Source organism: Thunnus albacares, chromosome 23 (assembly GCF_914725855.1).
Source record: "Thunnus albacares chromosome 23, fThuAlb1.1, whole genome shotgun sequence".
Taxonomy (NCBI): domain Eukaryota; kingdom Metazoa; phylum Chordata; class Actinopteri; order Scombriformes; family Scombridae; genus Thunnus; species Thunnus albacares.
In genome coordinates this window covers 2,911,444-2,926,645 of record NC_058128.1, presented here as the reverse complement: position 1 = coordinate 2,926,645, position 15,202 = coordinate 2,911,444, and the positions used below count along the sequence as shown (strand labels likewise).

The following is a 15,202-nucleotide window of genomic DNA, read 5'->3' as shown; positions in this document are numbered from 1 at the left end:
AACAGACACACAAATACACCAAACACTACGACTGATCAGGATTGGTTCATTTATTTCAGTAAACAAAACAAACAACGTCCAAACGTTTCTGTTCTAAGCGTGTTGGCGCCAACTGGCTAACGTTAGCATAACCAGCCTCCAGCAAGTGCTGTGACCTCAGCTAATGTTAGCATCACAAACTCGTACTGAGCTACATTTCATCAATAGTTTCACAGTAAGTTACTGTTAGCTTCTGTCTTGCTAGCATTAGCAGAGCCACTGAAGTTAGCTGATGGTTAGCTAGCGTTAGCCAGCTAGCCTGTGCAGTGCTTCCACAGTGATTTTAACAGAGAAAAGAAAACAAAACAGCGGAGCGTCTCTTTAATTTCAACTACACAGAGGTGATAAATAACAAAACTGATCCCTCCCCCTTCATCCTCCTCTTCCTCTAGCAGGGGTGATGGTCAGGAACTCTCTTCCTGCAAAACACAAACAAAACAACTCTCAGTAAAACAGGCCGACGTGTAGAGACCCTGTTAGTCAGAGGTGTAAAAGGACGGGTTCACAATTTTTTCCTTAGTGAGGAAAACCTCTTTCACTGTTTATATGGACACGTGACTGCTGGTTTAAGACACACATGAAAAACTGCTAACTCGTCCTTTAATTAAACAGTAACATGTTGTGACGGTCTGACCTGGGTGCAGCTTTGATGATGTTGTCGACTCTCAGAATCATCTCAGCGGCCTCGGAGGCGCTCAGCAGCACCTGACGCTTCACCTGGAACGACTCTGTGATCCCGAGCTCCGTCATGTTGCCCACTGAGCCCTCGGACATGTCTGCAGGCAAACACACACACACACACACACGAATGTTAACTCAAAAACACAATACAGACACATATATGAACCCAGTGAAGTTAAAGAAATGGCTCCAGAATTAATTATTTCTTCTTTTTCTGTGAAGCACTTTGAAACTTTGTTAAGACAGTTCTATATAAATAAAGTTCATTATATTATGTTATTCATTAATTATCATGTGTAGAGTTCACTCACTCAGTCCGAAGGTGGTCTTGTTGTCCTGGTGTGCGGCTCTCAGTTGAGCCACCAGGTCGGCGCTGTCGTAGCCGGCGTTGTCAGCGATGATGGTCGGCAGCTGGAGGAGAAAAAAAAGTACAGATTGAGGATCTCTGATCAATTACAGTCTGTCAGATTTTTACAGTTTTATTGATCCTCTACAGCTAAAGTTAATCATCTATTCAAAACTAAATGGTCAAGTCATATTTTTGAGAGATGTGACTCATCGTTTTCCAGTACAAAACCCATTAAAACACCACAAAAACCAACTAAACCCACTTAAGCATCTTCAGTTTCCTGGAAGGTCAAAAATTGATCCAAAATGTGATGTTTTGTTCTGGAAAACGTTCAGCGGGGATGGATTTACAGTTATATGCTCCTAAAACCAGACAGACGTGTTCGTACCATCCTCAGAGCCTTGGCGAATGACTCCATGGCAACCGCCTCCTTCCCTGGCGTCCTATTGGCCAGATCACTCACCACCTTGGCCATCAGCATCTCAGAGCAGCCTGACGGAGAGACAGCAGGTCAGCATGAGTGTATGTTACGTGTATGGAGGGTGATTAGTGCCACCGTCTTGCTCGACCATTACAGAGGCAGAAGTTAAGTGTGTTAAAGTTCAAGTTTGATTGGTTATCTCACGTCAGACATTTTATTTATCTCAGCTGTCAGTAAAGTTGAATATTAATATTATTAATTATTAATAAGACGTTGTGCTGAGGATGAATTTAGTGCCACCGTATAAATCACACGTTACAACAAGTCACATGACATGTTGCAGTCATGCTTCTCTGTGGCACTATTTACACTGCATACATGCATCTGTTAGCAACATTCTTTGTTTTTGATTGATATGATCGATTCATTTATTGACTTAGGACCATGAATGACAGGGTATGGAGGACAAACACAACGTAATAAAATCATAACAACTGTAATAACAATAGAGCTGCAATGAAAAGTCAATTAATTGTTGACTGACAGAAAATTAATCATCAACTATGTTGATAAGTGAATAATCGTTTCAATCACTTTTTTAAGCAAAAATGCCGAGAATAAGCTGGTTTCAGTTTCTCAGATGTGACAGTTTGATGCCTTTCTTTGTCATAGATGATAGTAAATTGAATATCTTTGGATTCTGGACAAGATGTCAACTTGGACTCTAGGAAATTATAACAGTAATTTTCCCCTATTTTCTGACATTTCATAGATCAAACAATTAATCGAAAAAGCCCTTTATACCTTTAAACGACCTTGGGAATCCTGGTTTCATAATGAAATAATCTGTTTTTTTGTTTTCTTTTGGTGAAAAACGCCCATCACAATGTCCCAGAACACCAGCTGACATAATTTAATGGTTTATTTTGTCCAAAACTCAAAGATATTCAATTTACCATCACAGAAAACTGAAGCTGAAACCAATGAATTTTGCATTTTGGCATAAAAAAGACAAATGATCAAATGTGATGATTAATTTCGCCGACTAATTGTTTCGGCTCTGCAGCACTCATCACCCCCTATATGCAGTGTGTGTGTGTGTGTGTGTGTGTGTGTGTGTGTGTGTGTGTGTGTGTGTGTGTGTGTGTGTGCGTGCGTGTGCGCGTACCTCCTCCGTAGACGGTGCGCGGCTCCTTCACAGTCTGAGCTAACACACACAGAGCGTCGTGCAGCGAGCGCTCCGCCTCGTCCAGAATCTGCTGAGTCGCTCCTCGCAGGATGATGGTGCACGCCTCACCTGAAGGGAGGAGAGGACGAGGGGGTCAGAGGTCAAGTCTCACGGACACGCAGACATACATATCGTTTGTGTGTGTGTGTACGTACCCATGGCGACTCCAGAGAAGTGGAGGAGCGTGTCCTCTCCGATCATCACCTCCTCGATCAGCTTGCAGTGACCGAGCTTCACCATCTCAGGATGGTCGAAGGTGGAGGTGATCTCCCCGCCTAAACACACACACACACGGTTAATCAATCAACTGATCAGCTGATCGGCTGTAACCTGTGTGTCTGAATCTGAGGTTCAGTACTAGAAACAGAAACCTGTTTTATATTACCTGAAACAGTTCAGTTGATATTTATAATAAATTAATTTCACTGATTGTTTGAACCTTTAAGTGACTCGACGTGTTACATGACGGCTTTTTATTATAAAACCTGTTTGAAATCAATACTAATAATGATAATTAATTTACACCTTTCAAAACAACAACACAAAAAAATACAAAGTGTTTTACATGATTCAACCAGGATTAAAACATTTCAGATAAATAAACCGTCCTGCAGTGAGAAATCAGACAATTACATTAAAAAAACAACAATATTATAATATTTATATAAAAACTACAATAATAAAACAGACAAGATATGTTGGAAATAAAACTGTGAAAGCATTAATAAAGTCTGAAAGCCTTTTAAAACTGACAAAAAACAAACAAACAAGACAAGTAAACGTCCCTACAAAATATAAATATACAGTTACAAATAACCGTTCATAATAAAAACAGTTAAAAAAGTAATTAAATATTGTTCAAGACGCTCAAAAGACAAAAAATAAACAAATTTAATGACACATTTCACTGTGATTGTATCTTATATGATAACATGACAAATAAACTTGACACTGACAGGACGTGTGTGTGTGTGTGTGTGTGTGTGTGTGTGTGTGTGTTCGTACCAGTGACCAGAGCGAGGCGCTCAACGCCGGCGAAGTCAGCGTGTTCGATGGCCATGACGCCAGCCTGAGCGAACAGCTGCTCCGGGTAGTTATAGATCAACTGTCTGCGAGGAGAGAAAGAAGAAGAGATGAAGGAGTTTCTTCACACGCGGCGCCTCCTGCTGGACACCAACCCGCTGATCTGTACCTGCGTGCGTGTGCGTGTGTGTGTGTGTGTGTGCGTGTGTGCGTGCGTGTTTACGTACCTGTTGATGAAGCAGTTGATTCCGTGTTTCAGGATTCGTTCGACCTTCTCCTTCATCTTCTCTTTCTCTGCGAGTTCGATCTCTGCAACCTTCGCCGTCGAGTCGACACGAACCCTGGAGCCGAAGATCTGAGACGCACAGAACGAACGTTCAGGAAACAAAAAATCAATTTCTAAACTCAGCTGTGCCCAAATAATTCCTCACGTTCACTGATGTGAAAAACGCTGCGACAACGAGAAACACAACGGCGTAAAGAGACGATCGTTATCGATCAGCCGACACTGATCCTTTAAACCAGCTGATACTGATCATTAGGATCAGTTGAGACTCTCTAGAGGTGCAACAATTAATCGATTTATCAATAAATTGATTGACAGAAAATGAATCTCAAACTATTATGATAATTATTAATCATTTTGAGTCAATTTTTAGGAAATAATACTAAAATGATCTGGTTCTATTTTCTTAAATGTGAATATTTTCTGGTTTCTTCTTCTATGACTGTAAACTGAACATCTTCATTTTATGTAAAAGTACTTTGTAACTTGTTTTGCTTTATGAATAAAAAGGTATTATTATTATTATTATTATTATTATTATTATTATTATTATTATTATTATTATGGACTGACAGTCGGGACAAAACAAGACATTTTAGTTTGAATGTTGGGGCTTTGAGAAATGTTCAAACCTTTTATAGATCAAACAAGTAATTGATTAATAGTGAAAATAATCAACAGATTAATAGATAATTAAAATATTTGTTTATTTGCAGCCTTAATATACTGAAGCAAGCGAGTGTTAAGTTCTAAACCTGGAACTTTGAGTCCTTGTTGTGCATCCTGTTGGTGTTTCCATCATATCTGAGGAACCATGAAGAATTTAAAAAATGGCCGACATGCTTGAAACGCAGAATTCACACATGAAGAAGAAACAGCGCTGATCCGTCCTGCTGTTATTAGTCGGATGTGATGAAGGAATGAAGAGGAGAAACGCAGAGAGAACAGAGTGTTTGATGATTATTTGTTTCTGTTTTAGAACGTAACCATGGGCTTCTCTCTACCGCCGCTCCCTCTCCTCGCTCGACCACCGCTGTCTCAGCTCTCTCTTTCCGGCTCCGACGCCATTTTGCTCCGTCCTCTGCACGGCGCCCTATTCCACCGGGAGCGCGTCAGAAGCGGAGCGTCTTCACCGCGAGGAAGCCATCCGCCGTTTAAAGTCAGTTGCACTCCTGCTACAGTAATTACAGCAGCCTAGTCAAAGCTGACAGTGTCTTAAGGCTACCGTAATTACTGCAGTAGCAGGGCAACTAAACTGTCCAATTTCATTAACTTGCTCAGCTTTCATTGATTTGGTCATTTTCCTTGATCTTTGTGCTTCTGCTGTGCTTAATGAGGTGACGTAGTTAATGGTTTCTTTGTCTGTTTTAATTGTGTTTATTGTTGATATACGACCAGGAGTCTGCACGGGGTGTTTTATTTTGAAAATTGACCGGATGCTCAATGCTGTTTCTGTGTCTGACTTCCTGCCCAGCTCCATCTGCTCTGTGCTGCTTGACGCGGCTTCCATAAAAAAAAAATAGACGAGGCGTCTATCTTTAGCGCAGCGGAGCGGAGAGCCGCTTCTGAAACGCGCTGCGGTGCGCCCGGTGGAATTTAGGGGTCAGGAAGCCGACAACGAAGCCCAACTTTACTTTTAAACGAAGAGAAATGTCCTCCCCTCGTTCGAGTACTTCCTTGTTTTGTGAATGAAGCGATGCACAAGTTTAAGCAGCCTTGCTGTGTGTGTGTTTGACCAATCAGCGACGGTCATCCCTGTAAACCCCGCCCCCAAAGCTCCTGCGGTAAAAACGCGACTATAGAACCACAACGGCCTCATTTAAGTGAGTTTTAAGGCTTTTTAGAGGATTAGTACTGCTACAGTGTGTGTGTGTGTGTGTGTGTGCGTGTGCGTACCTTGATCTTGTCGGTGTCCATGCCGGTGTTGGCGATCAGGATGTTGGCGTTCTCCATCCTCTTTGGCTGGTTCACTCCGATCTTCTTGTCCAACAGGAAACCTGGAACGAAGCACACAGCCGAGTCACGCGTGACATCACAGCAGAATGTAATGAGGAAACCAGATGATGTCACACGGCCTCACCTTCGTCCAGGTAGGAGTCGGTGAGGCTTCCTCCCAGCTTCTTGATGATGTGGATGGCCTCCAGGTTGCCGGAGCCCTTCAGCCTCATGACGGCGTCCACGGCCAGCTGGGCGAAGTGATCTTTGTGGTGAGTCAGCAGCTTGGAGGACAGCGTGGTGCGGGAGATGTTCAACAGGTCCTCCTTGAAACGAGCCGGGTCGTTGCTACGGAGACCGGGAGGACGACGAGGCAGAGATAGAGGAGGAGGAGGAGGAGGAGGGAGACGCACAAATAACGAATAAATTAACTGATGATGTCAAATTAACAATTTCAGCTGCCGGGTTCACTAATTTCATGCGACTTTTATGATTTTGAAGGAACTTGAGCTGCAGAATCTGACAGACTGAATCTGTTTTGAGGCGTTTAACTGAAAAACTGATGATTTTCCTACTAAAAACTAAACACAACAGACGGTTTTGTTGGTTAAAAAACAAACTCACACACACTTCATTCCAGGATAAATAAATGTGTGTTTCCTGAATCAGTGTGTTGAGTTTAGTTTTGTTTTAATTGCTGATAGTTAAGCGTTAGTAAGAATCACCTGATATACCAGGGAGAAAATTTAAAAAATAAAATATAAAACAGAGGAATGGGGAATAAATAAAAGAAAATCTATATGATTCACAATATAATAAAGTTGTACATTTTCACTTTGTTTCCTGAAACATGTTCATTTCAGTCGATATGTAATTTTTCTGATTTCATACACTTTAAAGGACGATTTCACAGTTTTTCAAGTGTCTTAAACCAACAGTCAGGAGTCTAAATGAACATTAAAGCTGTTTTTCTTGCTGTAATCATTCCTCCTGTTCATACTGACCATCAGAAGTTTATCTGAAGCTAATATGAAGCTTCAGCGTCCAAATGAGTCAAATCAAGTAGATATCTTTCAACGTTACAGTCTTTTTAGTGCCAAAGTCTTTTTGTTACTATACTTCCACCTGCAGCTCAACAGGGAAACACTGTCCGAGGAAACACAAAGAGGGAATTTGATGCTAAAAAGACTGTAAATGTGTCAGATATCCACTTGATATGACTAACTCAGACTGCTGAAGCTGAATAGAAGCTTCACACAGACTTTTAAATGACTGTGTGGACACACTGTGGATTTTATCCTCCATCACTTCCATTGAAAGCACATTTGAAGGATCTTTTAATATCCAGTATGAACAGGAGGAATGATTACAGACACCTGACTGCTGGTTTATAGACACACTAGAAACACAGTGAACTCGTCCTTTAACCTGTGTTTCTGTTCTCATGTGGAAGGTTTATTCTCATTAAAGCAGCAGACTTGAATGTCTGCAGTCTTCAGGGATCTGTGAGTGTTTATATACACTAACTGCCTAATTTACATTATAATCCAATCCAACAACTCTGCCATAAATTCTGCATTTATGAAACTTTTACATTTTCAGTTTTTATTGACATTGTCAGAAAGGTGATGATTCTACTTTATGTTTATTATTGAGGTCTTAGTGGGTGCTGCTGGTGAACTGGAGCGTTATATTGAAAAGTGTTCCTAATATTTTGCAACTCTCATCTATATAAACAAAGTAGAATTATCACCTTTCTGACAGTATCAACAAAACCTGAACCTTTATTCTCTTTGTAACAGCAGCGTTTATAGCAGAGCTGTCGTATTGTTTGTGTTCAGTGTGATAAATAATGATTCATATCAGCTGAAGTCACCTGTGATCCACAGCGGCCTCCCTCAGAGCGTCTCTGGCGACCTGCGTGGCCTTCCTCCAGCCAGAGATGATGGTCTGTGGGTGAATCTTCTTGGCGATCAGAAGCTCCGCCTCCTGTGATGTCAACAGTGGGGGGTTAAAGGTCAGCGGAATAAACTACTGTCTCATATTAAGTTTAATAAAGACATTTAAATGATGGTTTATGGAAATTAAAAAGTATAATCCCATAATCTTAGTTCATTTGTTTGTAATCTTATAAATATGTATTTTAGGATTTGGACTCGTGGCGTCGACCATGATGGAAACAAGTCTTTGAGTTTAACGTGTTCTTGATATTTTGTGGGTATCTTTGACCTGAGCTCCGTTTTGTTGTGTCTAATAAACTAAATCATTATATTTTCATATACAGGAAACAGTCAGACAGGTTTTTACCCGCAGCAGCTCGGCGGCCAGAACAGTAACGGACGTTGTTCCGTCTCCGACTTCATCGTCCTGAACCTTCGACATGTCTGGAAACACACAAACACCAAACACCTCACATTTATCATCAATAGAAGAAAATTCATTAATTACTTTGACTCATGTGGTTGTTGGACGGAGGAAAAAAGATCAATACTTTTATAGCATCATATTTCACTTTACTGTTAACGCTGATGAGACGGCAACACGACAGCAGACACATGAAACACAAGCTGATCAATTGCATCTATTAATTAATAATTCAGCCTGTAAAATGTCAGAGTCTGTGGTGACGTCTTCAAACGTCTCGTTTGGCCCAAAACAAACCGTCTAAAACCCAAAAATGTCAACATTAAACTGTCACTTTAACTTTAAAAATGATCAAAATTGTTGCTGATTTAGTTTTTCAGTCACTGAACAAATGATTAGAGTTACGTTTAGATGATTAATTGACTCGTCTGTCGATCAATCATCTGCAAAAATGACAAAGATCTGTTGGTTGCAGCTTCACTCACCAACCAGAACTTTGGCGGCAGGGTTGTCGACTCCGATGGCTTTCAGGATGGTCGCGCCGTCGTTGGTCACCGTCACCGAGCCGCCCTTCCCTCCGCCGAGCAAGATCTTATCCTGGAAGCAAAGACGAGGAGAAATATGATGATTATATAGATTATAGTTGCTTTATACTATCACTAATATTGTCAAGTCAAGACAAGAGCTGAAACTAAAGCGAACACACGTCCAAATCACGAGAAACAAGCAGAAAATAACTGAAAACAGAAAATGACTTTTTATGAAAATATTTGAGTTTAACATTTTTTTCATTTTGTTTTCTTGGTTAAATTTAAGACAAACCAGAATTTTTTTTTAAAAAATCCACAAACAAAACTGGAATCGGTAAAATAAAAAACGTTACCATCCCCTTTGGTCCCAGAGTGCTCTTCACCAGATCTCCGATGGCGATGGCGCCAATGAAGGACGACTGCAGAGAAAACACACACAAACCAAACAGTTTATAGGTGGAATTTTATAAAAAATAGAAGTTTTCTAATATAAAAGGAGTGAATATCAGAATAAAAACTCAAGATGTACAAACACACCAGTCGTGCAGTCTCAGCTTTCTCTTCATCAGCTCCATGTTTGAAGATGTTGACGGGGGCCATCGATAAGGACGCCTACAGAGAGACGTCAATTAATCACCACATCAATCAATCTATATCATCACATACATTGCAATTACAGACAGGGGCTGCAGGGCTGTTAAAACTAAGACTAATACGTTTTAGCTTAGTTGACCTAATGAACTGGAAAATCAAAGTAAGGCTGCAACTAACGGTCATTTTCTAGATTATTCGATTTATTGTTTGCTCCATAAAATGTCATAAAATTGTGAAAAATGTCGATCACTGTTTCCCAAAGCCCAAGATGACGTCCTCAGATGTCTTGTTTAGTCCACAACCCAAAGACATTCAATTTATAGTCATAGAGGACTAAAGAAACCAGGAAATATTCACATTTGAGAAGCTGAAATCAGAGAAATTGGACATTTTCTTCTTAAAAAATTACTATTATTATCAAAATAGTTGGCAATTAATTGAATTGTTGCAGCTATAATTGGCACTTTCCATTCTTTTTTGATGTTTCATGAAGTACCAGTCATTTTGGGGTTGTGTATGCGACTGGAGCTAAATTAAGGCGTGTACGGAACTATTTATTCCGAGCACCCTTGAAAGCAGCAGCCTCTCATCCTAGAAACCGCTAGAAGCTTTCAGACAAAGTGTTCAGAAAATTAAAAAAAAAAAAAAGAAACTGCCGATAACTTAGCGAACAGTTAACCTTTAAAGGCAGAACAAGCTTTGTTATTTATCTCTGACATGTTGTGTTTATTATTCTTCTCAATATTTAATAAATAATGTGTAATAATCGCTCATTAGTTTCTCTGACAACCACAAAGCCCGAATGACAAGCTAACCTAGCATGCTAATGAGTCAGCTATAAGGGACAAGCAGGAATAAATGCAGCCTAAACTCACATCTTAAACGTATCACTTAATGTAACTGTAGCTGCTGCAAAGCCGACAGCTCACCGGAGCTTTTATTATGTTTTACAACAGCAGCACTGAAGCGGTTAGCTTAGCCGCTAGCGCAGTCATAACGCCCATGTGCTTACGCTCGCCGGGTAGCATCTCCAGCTAACAGCGAGCTAAACGGGCGCTACAGACAACACAAACAGCGTGTTAACTGTTAAACAGAGTCTATGTGAGCTTATCCTCGTGTAAATGAGAAGCTACGTTGGGATTTTAGCTGCTCACATCGGTTTAAAAGAGAACAAATAAATGTAAAAGCTCACCATGATGTCTGTGATTCAGGACGTGCACAGAAGAAGGGCTGGACAGGAGAGTGACGCAGTTACGTAAAAACGTAACGCTGCGTTCAATGCGGTTCATGGAAAATACAGTGCTGCATCACAGTGATGTGCTAGTTAAAAAAATAAAAAGGATGCATGCCTTCTGGGGACACTCTGTCTTCTATGTAACACTTATTAATCTACCATCATTTCATAAAATACATTCTAGCCTTAAGGTTCTTTTGATGAACTGGCCTAGCACCGTTTAAAACCACAGTGTCCAAACTGGAGACACCAGTTAAATTTACTTTTAATCACCAGTCTCTCTGTTTCCATGGGCTCAACAATATTTAAAATAATCCAAAATGTTCCTGTAGAAATGTTGGATTAAATCATTGTGAATCAAAATTATATAAAATTGTGTTTGTTTGATTGTTTTCATATTTTAAAGAATATAGGAGGAAAACATAATGCATGGTGGAGACAACCAAATTTATTTTTCCAGAAAAAAATCAATATCAAAATTATTTTAAGCCCCGCCCCTTCATGGCCTCTTCTTTAAGCCCCGCCTCCTGCTTCTGTGATTGGCTGCCTGGACGGGCATGCAGTAGATGTGCATGGGGAACTTCCTGAAGTAGCTGCTGACCCAGGGTCTGTGGAGACGAGGACAGAAAAGTGTCCCTGAAAACATGTGATGCTCTTCAAGCTTATCAAATTTAGAATTCAAACTGTCACAAGAGTAAAGTGAGTGAACGTACAGCTGAATTACACTTTGAGGTCAGAGTTAGAAGGATAACTTCAGCACTTTTAATCAGTTCAATTTTGGATTTCAGATCATAGGAATTAAATACCGGGGTGCGTCTTAGCTCCTCCCGGTGAAGATATGAGAGAGAGATGTGATTTGGACCAGCTGTCACAATGCGTGTCATGATAGCTTATATTCAGCAAGGATTCAGGCATTAATGGATTTATTTTAATGGCATTATTGACTGATTTTGTGTTAATGTTGAGGTTAATAAAGGCTTATAAATGGAGCTCAAGGACAGTATTTTCTTTTTTTTTATATAACTTTGAGCCCGTGGTTCTCATTTTCCAAAACAATTCAACAACAATTAGCACTGATATATAGTTGTTTCTGTGATATGCAGTATACGTTTTATCAAAGGAAGTTATTACATATGACTCTTCATTCATCCTTTGTTTGCAATTTTTCCAAATTCCTACAATTTTACAACAATAAGAGCACATAAAACATCACAAATTGTATCGCAATTTTTGAGAAAAGCTGCTGCAGAATCAAATGTTTTTGGCCGCAATAATCACAGAAAACTCCTGGAGGGCCTGGTTGTGTGTTTCTATGTATGTGTGTGTGTGTGTGTGTGTGTTTGTGTACTTGGTGACTCGCTGGTTCAGGCTCAGGTAACACAGATTTTGCCACAGCAGTTTTTTCTCCTGCTGGCGGAGGAATTCTGCCTCTTGCTGTCGCTCCATGTCCAGACGCAGCGACTCCCGAAGCTCCGCCTCGATACGACCCAGCTGGACCACACACACAAAAACACACACATGCACACAGTAGCTAGTTAGTGTATATGTATGTATATATGTATATATATATGTGTGTGTGTGTGTGTGTGTGTGTAACACTACTGCATATTTTATTTATTTTGTACTCATTACTTCATCTAGATAACATATGTATATAAAGTATATCTATAGCTACATCTACCAGAACCATTATTTCTGCACATATTTTGCACCACTTCTATTTTTAAAACCCACAAGTCAGGTCATGTTACCTAAGTATTGTAATGTGTATAATATTAATAATGTATATACATTGAGTTCCATTTGCTTGGATTTTTATTTTGTTGTGTTATTACTCCTAGTTCTTATGTTTCCTTGTTTCCTGCACAGCTGTAACCTGCGAGTTTCCCCTCTGGGAATCAATAGTCTTATCTTATCTTAACACGGCACTGGAAGGTTTTGCATCTTCATGACATTAAAAATATTAACAAAAAAGCACATTTCTCCCTTTTCAGAAACTCCAGCCATGCTAGCAGCTCTGTGAGGATGTATTTTGACACGTCAACACGCAACAATGTTAGTTTACATTTTCTAATTAGCAGTAAACACAAAATACAGCTGAGCTAAGTTTGAAAGTACTAAATTTCATCAGCTAGTTCTCAGTATAACTATAAGAAACATTTAAGTACTGTAATATTAAGGCTAACTAGCAACACTCAAGAAAAATGCTGTTTCTTTATTTCTACATGAATTAACCGGTGAGGTTGCTAACTTTAGACTCTAAGTTTTATCCTGAAGTCTGTTCACCAACATTTGCATGCTAGGTATGTAGCCATTATTGTTTTCATGCTAACGTTACTTTTTTATCTTTTATGCTAAAATAACTTCTTAGCTTTAATGCTAACATCACTTTTTTGCCTTCTGTGCAAACATTACTTTTTATCTTTAATTGTAATGTTACTTTTTTATTGCATTTTACTTTTTTATATATTTAACATTACTTTTTAATGCTTTATGCTAACGTTCCTTTTTTTGTCTTGTATGCTAACGTTACTATTTATCTTTTATGCTAACGTTATTGGTTTATACTCATGCTAATGTTACTTTTTGTGCTTTTGTGCTAATGGTTGATGTTTTTGGACACTCACAGTTAATTTCTCACTACGTGTAGTGTAACTTTGTGTCGTCTGTGTTAGCGTTATCACTGCTACTAGCTGCAGTTCTGCTTCTTACTGGAATATGTGTCATATGTTAGCTAGCCAGGGCTGAGAGACATATATCTAAGCTTATGTGTGGTAAAAAAAAAAAAAAAAGAGAATGCAAGGATGAGTGTTGCATAAAAAATCCCCTCTAAACAGTAATTTTAATGTTTTCATGTGTTTAAATACTGAAAAAGTATATAAGCTATCAGGACATTGTGGCGACATATTTTCTGCCCCACTGCTGTGCTGCGTCCGTGGTTGTTCGTAAACAGAAAATACGTCCATATCTATCTATTCTCTCCAGCCTCTAGAGGGTGTAGTTTCACCTCAGAGCTCCTGTAAAATAAGCGCTCCTGTTGGGTGGTTTATAATCATGTTACCTCTTCCAGCAGACTCCTGTTGTCCTCCAGCCTCCTCTGCTCCTCGTACAGAGCCAGAGATGCCGGATCAGACAGACGCCTCACCATCGCCCGTCTCTCCGCCTCGTTCACACCTGCTCTACGTGCTGCACCTGTCTGCTGCTGCTGCTGCTGGACGATCGGAGGGAGGATAGAAGCACTGAAAGAGAGAGAAAGAGTTCATATTTCACCTCAGCATGTCGTAAGCTTGTCGAGTAGCCACACACACACACACACACACACACACACGCTGTCCTCGATGTCGACCAGTTTCCATTCAGATTTGTTTACAGTCTGGTCTGATGATGGTAACGTATCCCTGCGCCATGGTCGCGCTTCGATGGAGAGTATCTCACACACACACACACACACACACACACACACACACACACAGTTATCAGATTGATCAGTTTCCAGTTCCTCAGCAGATAGATACATCCATATTTTATTATTTTACTTTAACATTTTATTTTATTTATTTACACTTGAATGTTGGGCGTTAGACCTACCAAGATACTTGGCTGGCAAACATCAGTGTGTATTTTCGTGTATTATCATGTGACCTTAAGGAGGAACTCCACATTAGTTATTTTCATTATTGATTAATATACCAATCGTTGTCTCAATTTATTGATTAATCCATGTCAGAAAGTTGTGAAAAACGCCTGTTACAAGTTCCCAGAGTTCAAGGTGACGTCTTCAAATACCAACAATCCAAAAACCTAAAACATTCAGTTTTCTATCATAGAAGTCAAAGAAAAAACAGAAAATATTCACATTTAAGAAGCTGAAACCACTGAATTTTTTTGCCATTTGGTTTCGTCCATAACTTTAAAATTCGCCAACATTATCCTCTAAAGTCAGTTTTCTGACTCTTCAGCAGTAAAATCCGCTAAACTTTATTTACAATTTCCTTTAACAAAGTTATGTTCGTCAAAGGCTGCTAAAAACAGAAATAATGAAGATTTTAGATTGTTTAAAAAATAATTACTGTCCTCATCCGAACGCGTGGAGAAACGATGTACGTACTTTTGAATAAGACTGTTTTATATTAACAAATGTCAACGGGATTTTGAGATTTTCCTGCTTCTGGAACAGAACTCGGAAGTTCAGGTTTCCCTTAAAGCTCTCTGTCGTGAACACAGTGAAGACGTCACATGACATGACGACTCCCTTTCAACCAATCAGCTGTCCCGTTACCTGTGCTCTCTGCTGTCCATCTCCTCCTGAATCTGAGAGAGATGCCGAACTCCCATCCTGCCCTGCAGGGCGCGCGCACACACACACACACACACACACACACACACACAGAGGATAGAGTATCAGTTAATTACATGTTCTCAGACGACAGGCGGAAGTCGAGAAGAGGAGGAGAGAGACAGACAGTTTCCCCCGACGACAGTTTCCGTGGTGACAGGAGACATCTGTCAGTCTCTGGG

At 39.9% G+C, this 15,202-nt stretch overlaps 1 protein-coding gene across 1 annotated transcript; it reads right to left on the bottom strand.

The window, feature by feature from the left end:
- Positions 1-35: 35 nt before the first annotated feature.
- Positions 36-10,748, bottom strand: cct2 (chaperonin containing TCP1, subunit 2 (beta)). Its single transcript, XM_044343649.1, has 16 exons — positions 10,643-10,748; positions 9,394-9,468; positions 9,210-9,275; positions 8,812-8,923; positions 8,270-8,346; positions 7,839-7,951; positions 6,108-6,310; positions 5,924-6,024; positions 3,969-4,096; positions 3,724-3,827; positions 2,874-2,993; positions 2,659-2,787; positions 1,458-1,561; positions 1,032-1,131; positions 674-815; positions 36-458 (listed from the first exon to the last, which is right to left on the bottom strand). Exons 1-16 carry the CDS (start codon positions 10,643-10,645, stop codon positions 428-430), a joined length of 1,608 nt encoding a protein of 535 aa, XP_044199584.1. The 5' UTR covers positions 10,646-10,748; the 3' UTR covers positions 36-427.
- Between the last annotated feature and the right edge of the window lie 4,454 nt (positions 10,749-15,202).

What these genes read in the sequence shown, in the direction of transcription:
- cct2 (XM_044343649.1), bottom strand. An exon ending in TGGACACCGACAAGATCAAG is followed by an intron (nt 4,097 to 5,923) that starts GTACGCACACGC and finishes TGTGCGTCTCAG; the next exon opens with ATCTTCGGCTCCAGGGTTCG. An exon ending in GCGCCTCGCTCTGGTCACTG is followed by an intron (nt 2,994 to 3,723) that starts GTACGAACACAC and finishes GTGTGTGTTTAG; the next exon opens with GCGGGGAGATCACCTCCACC.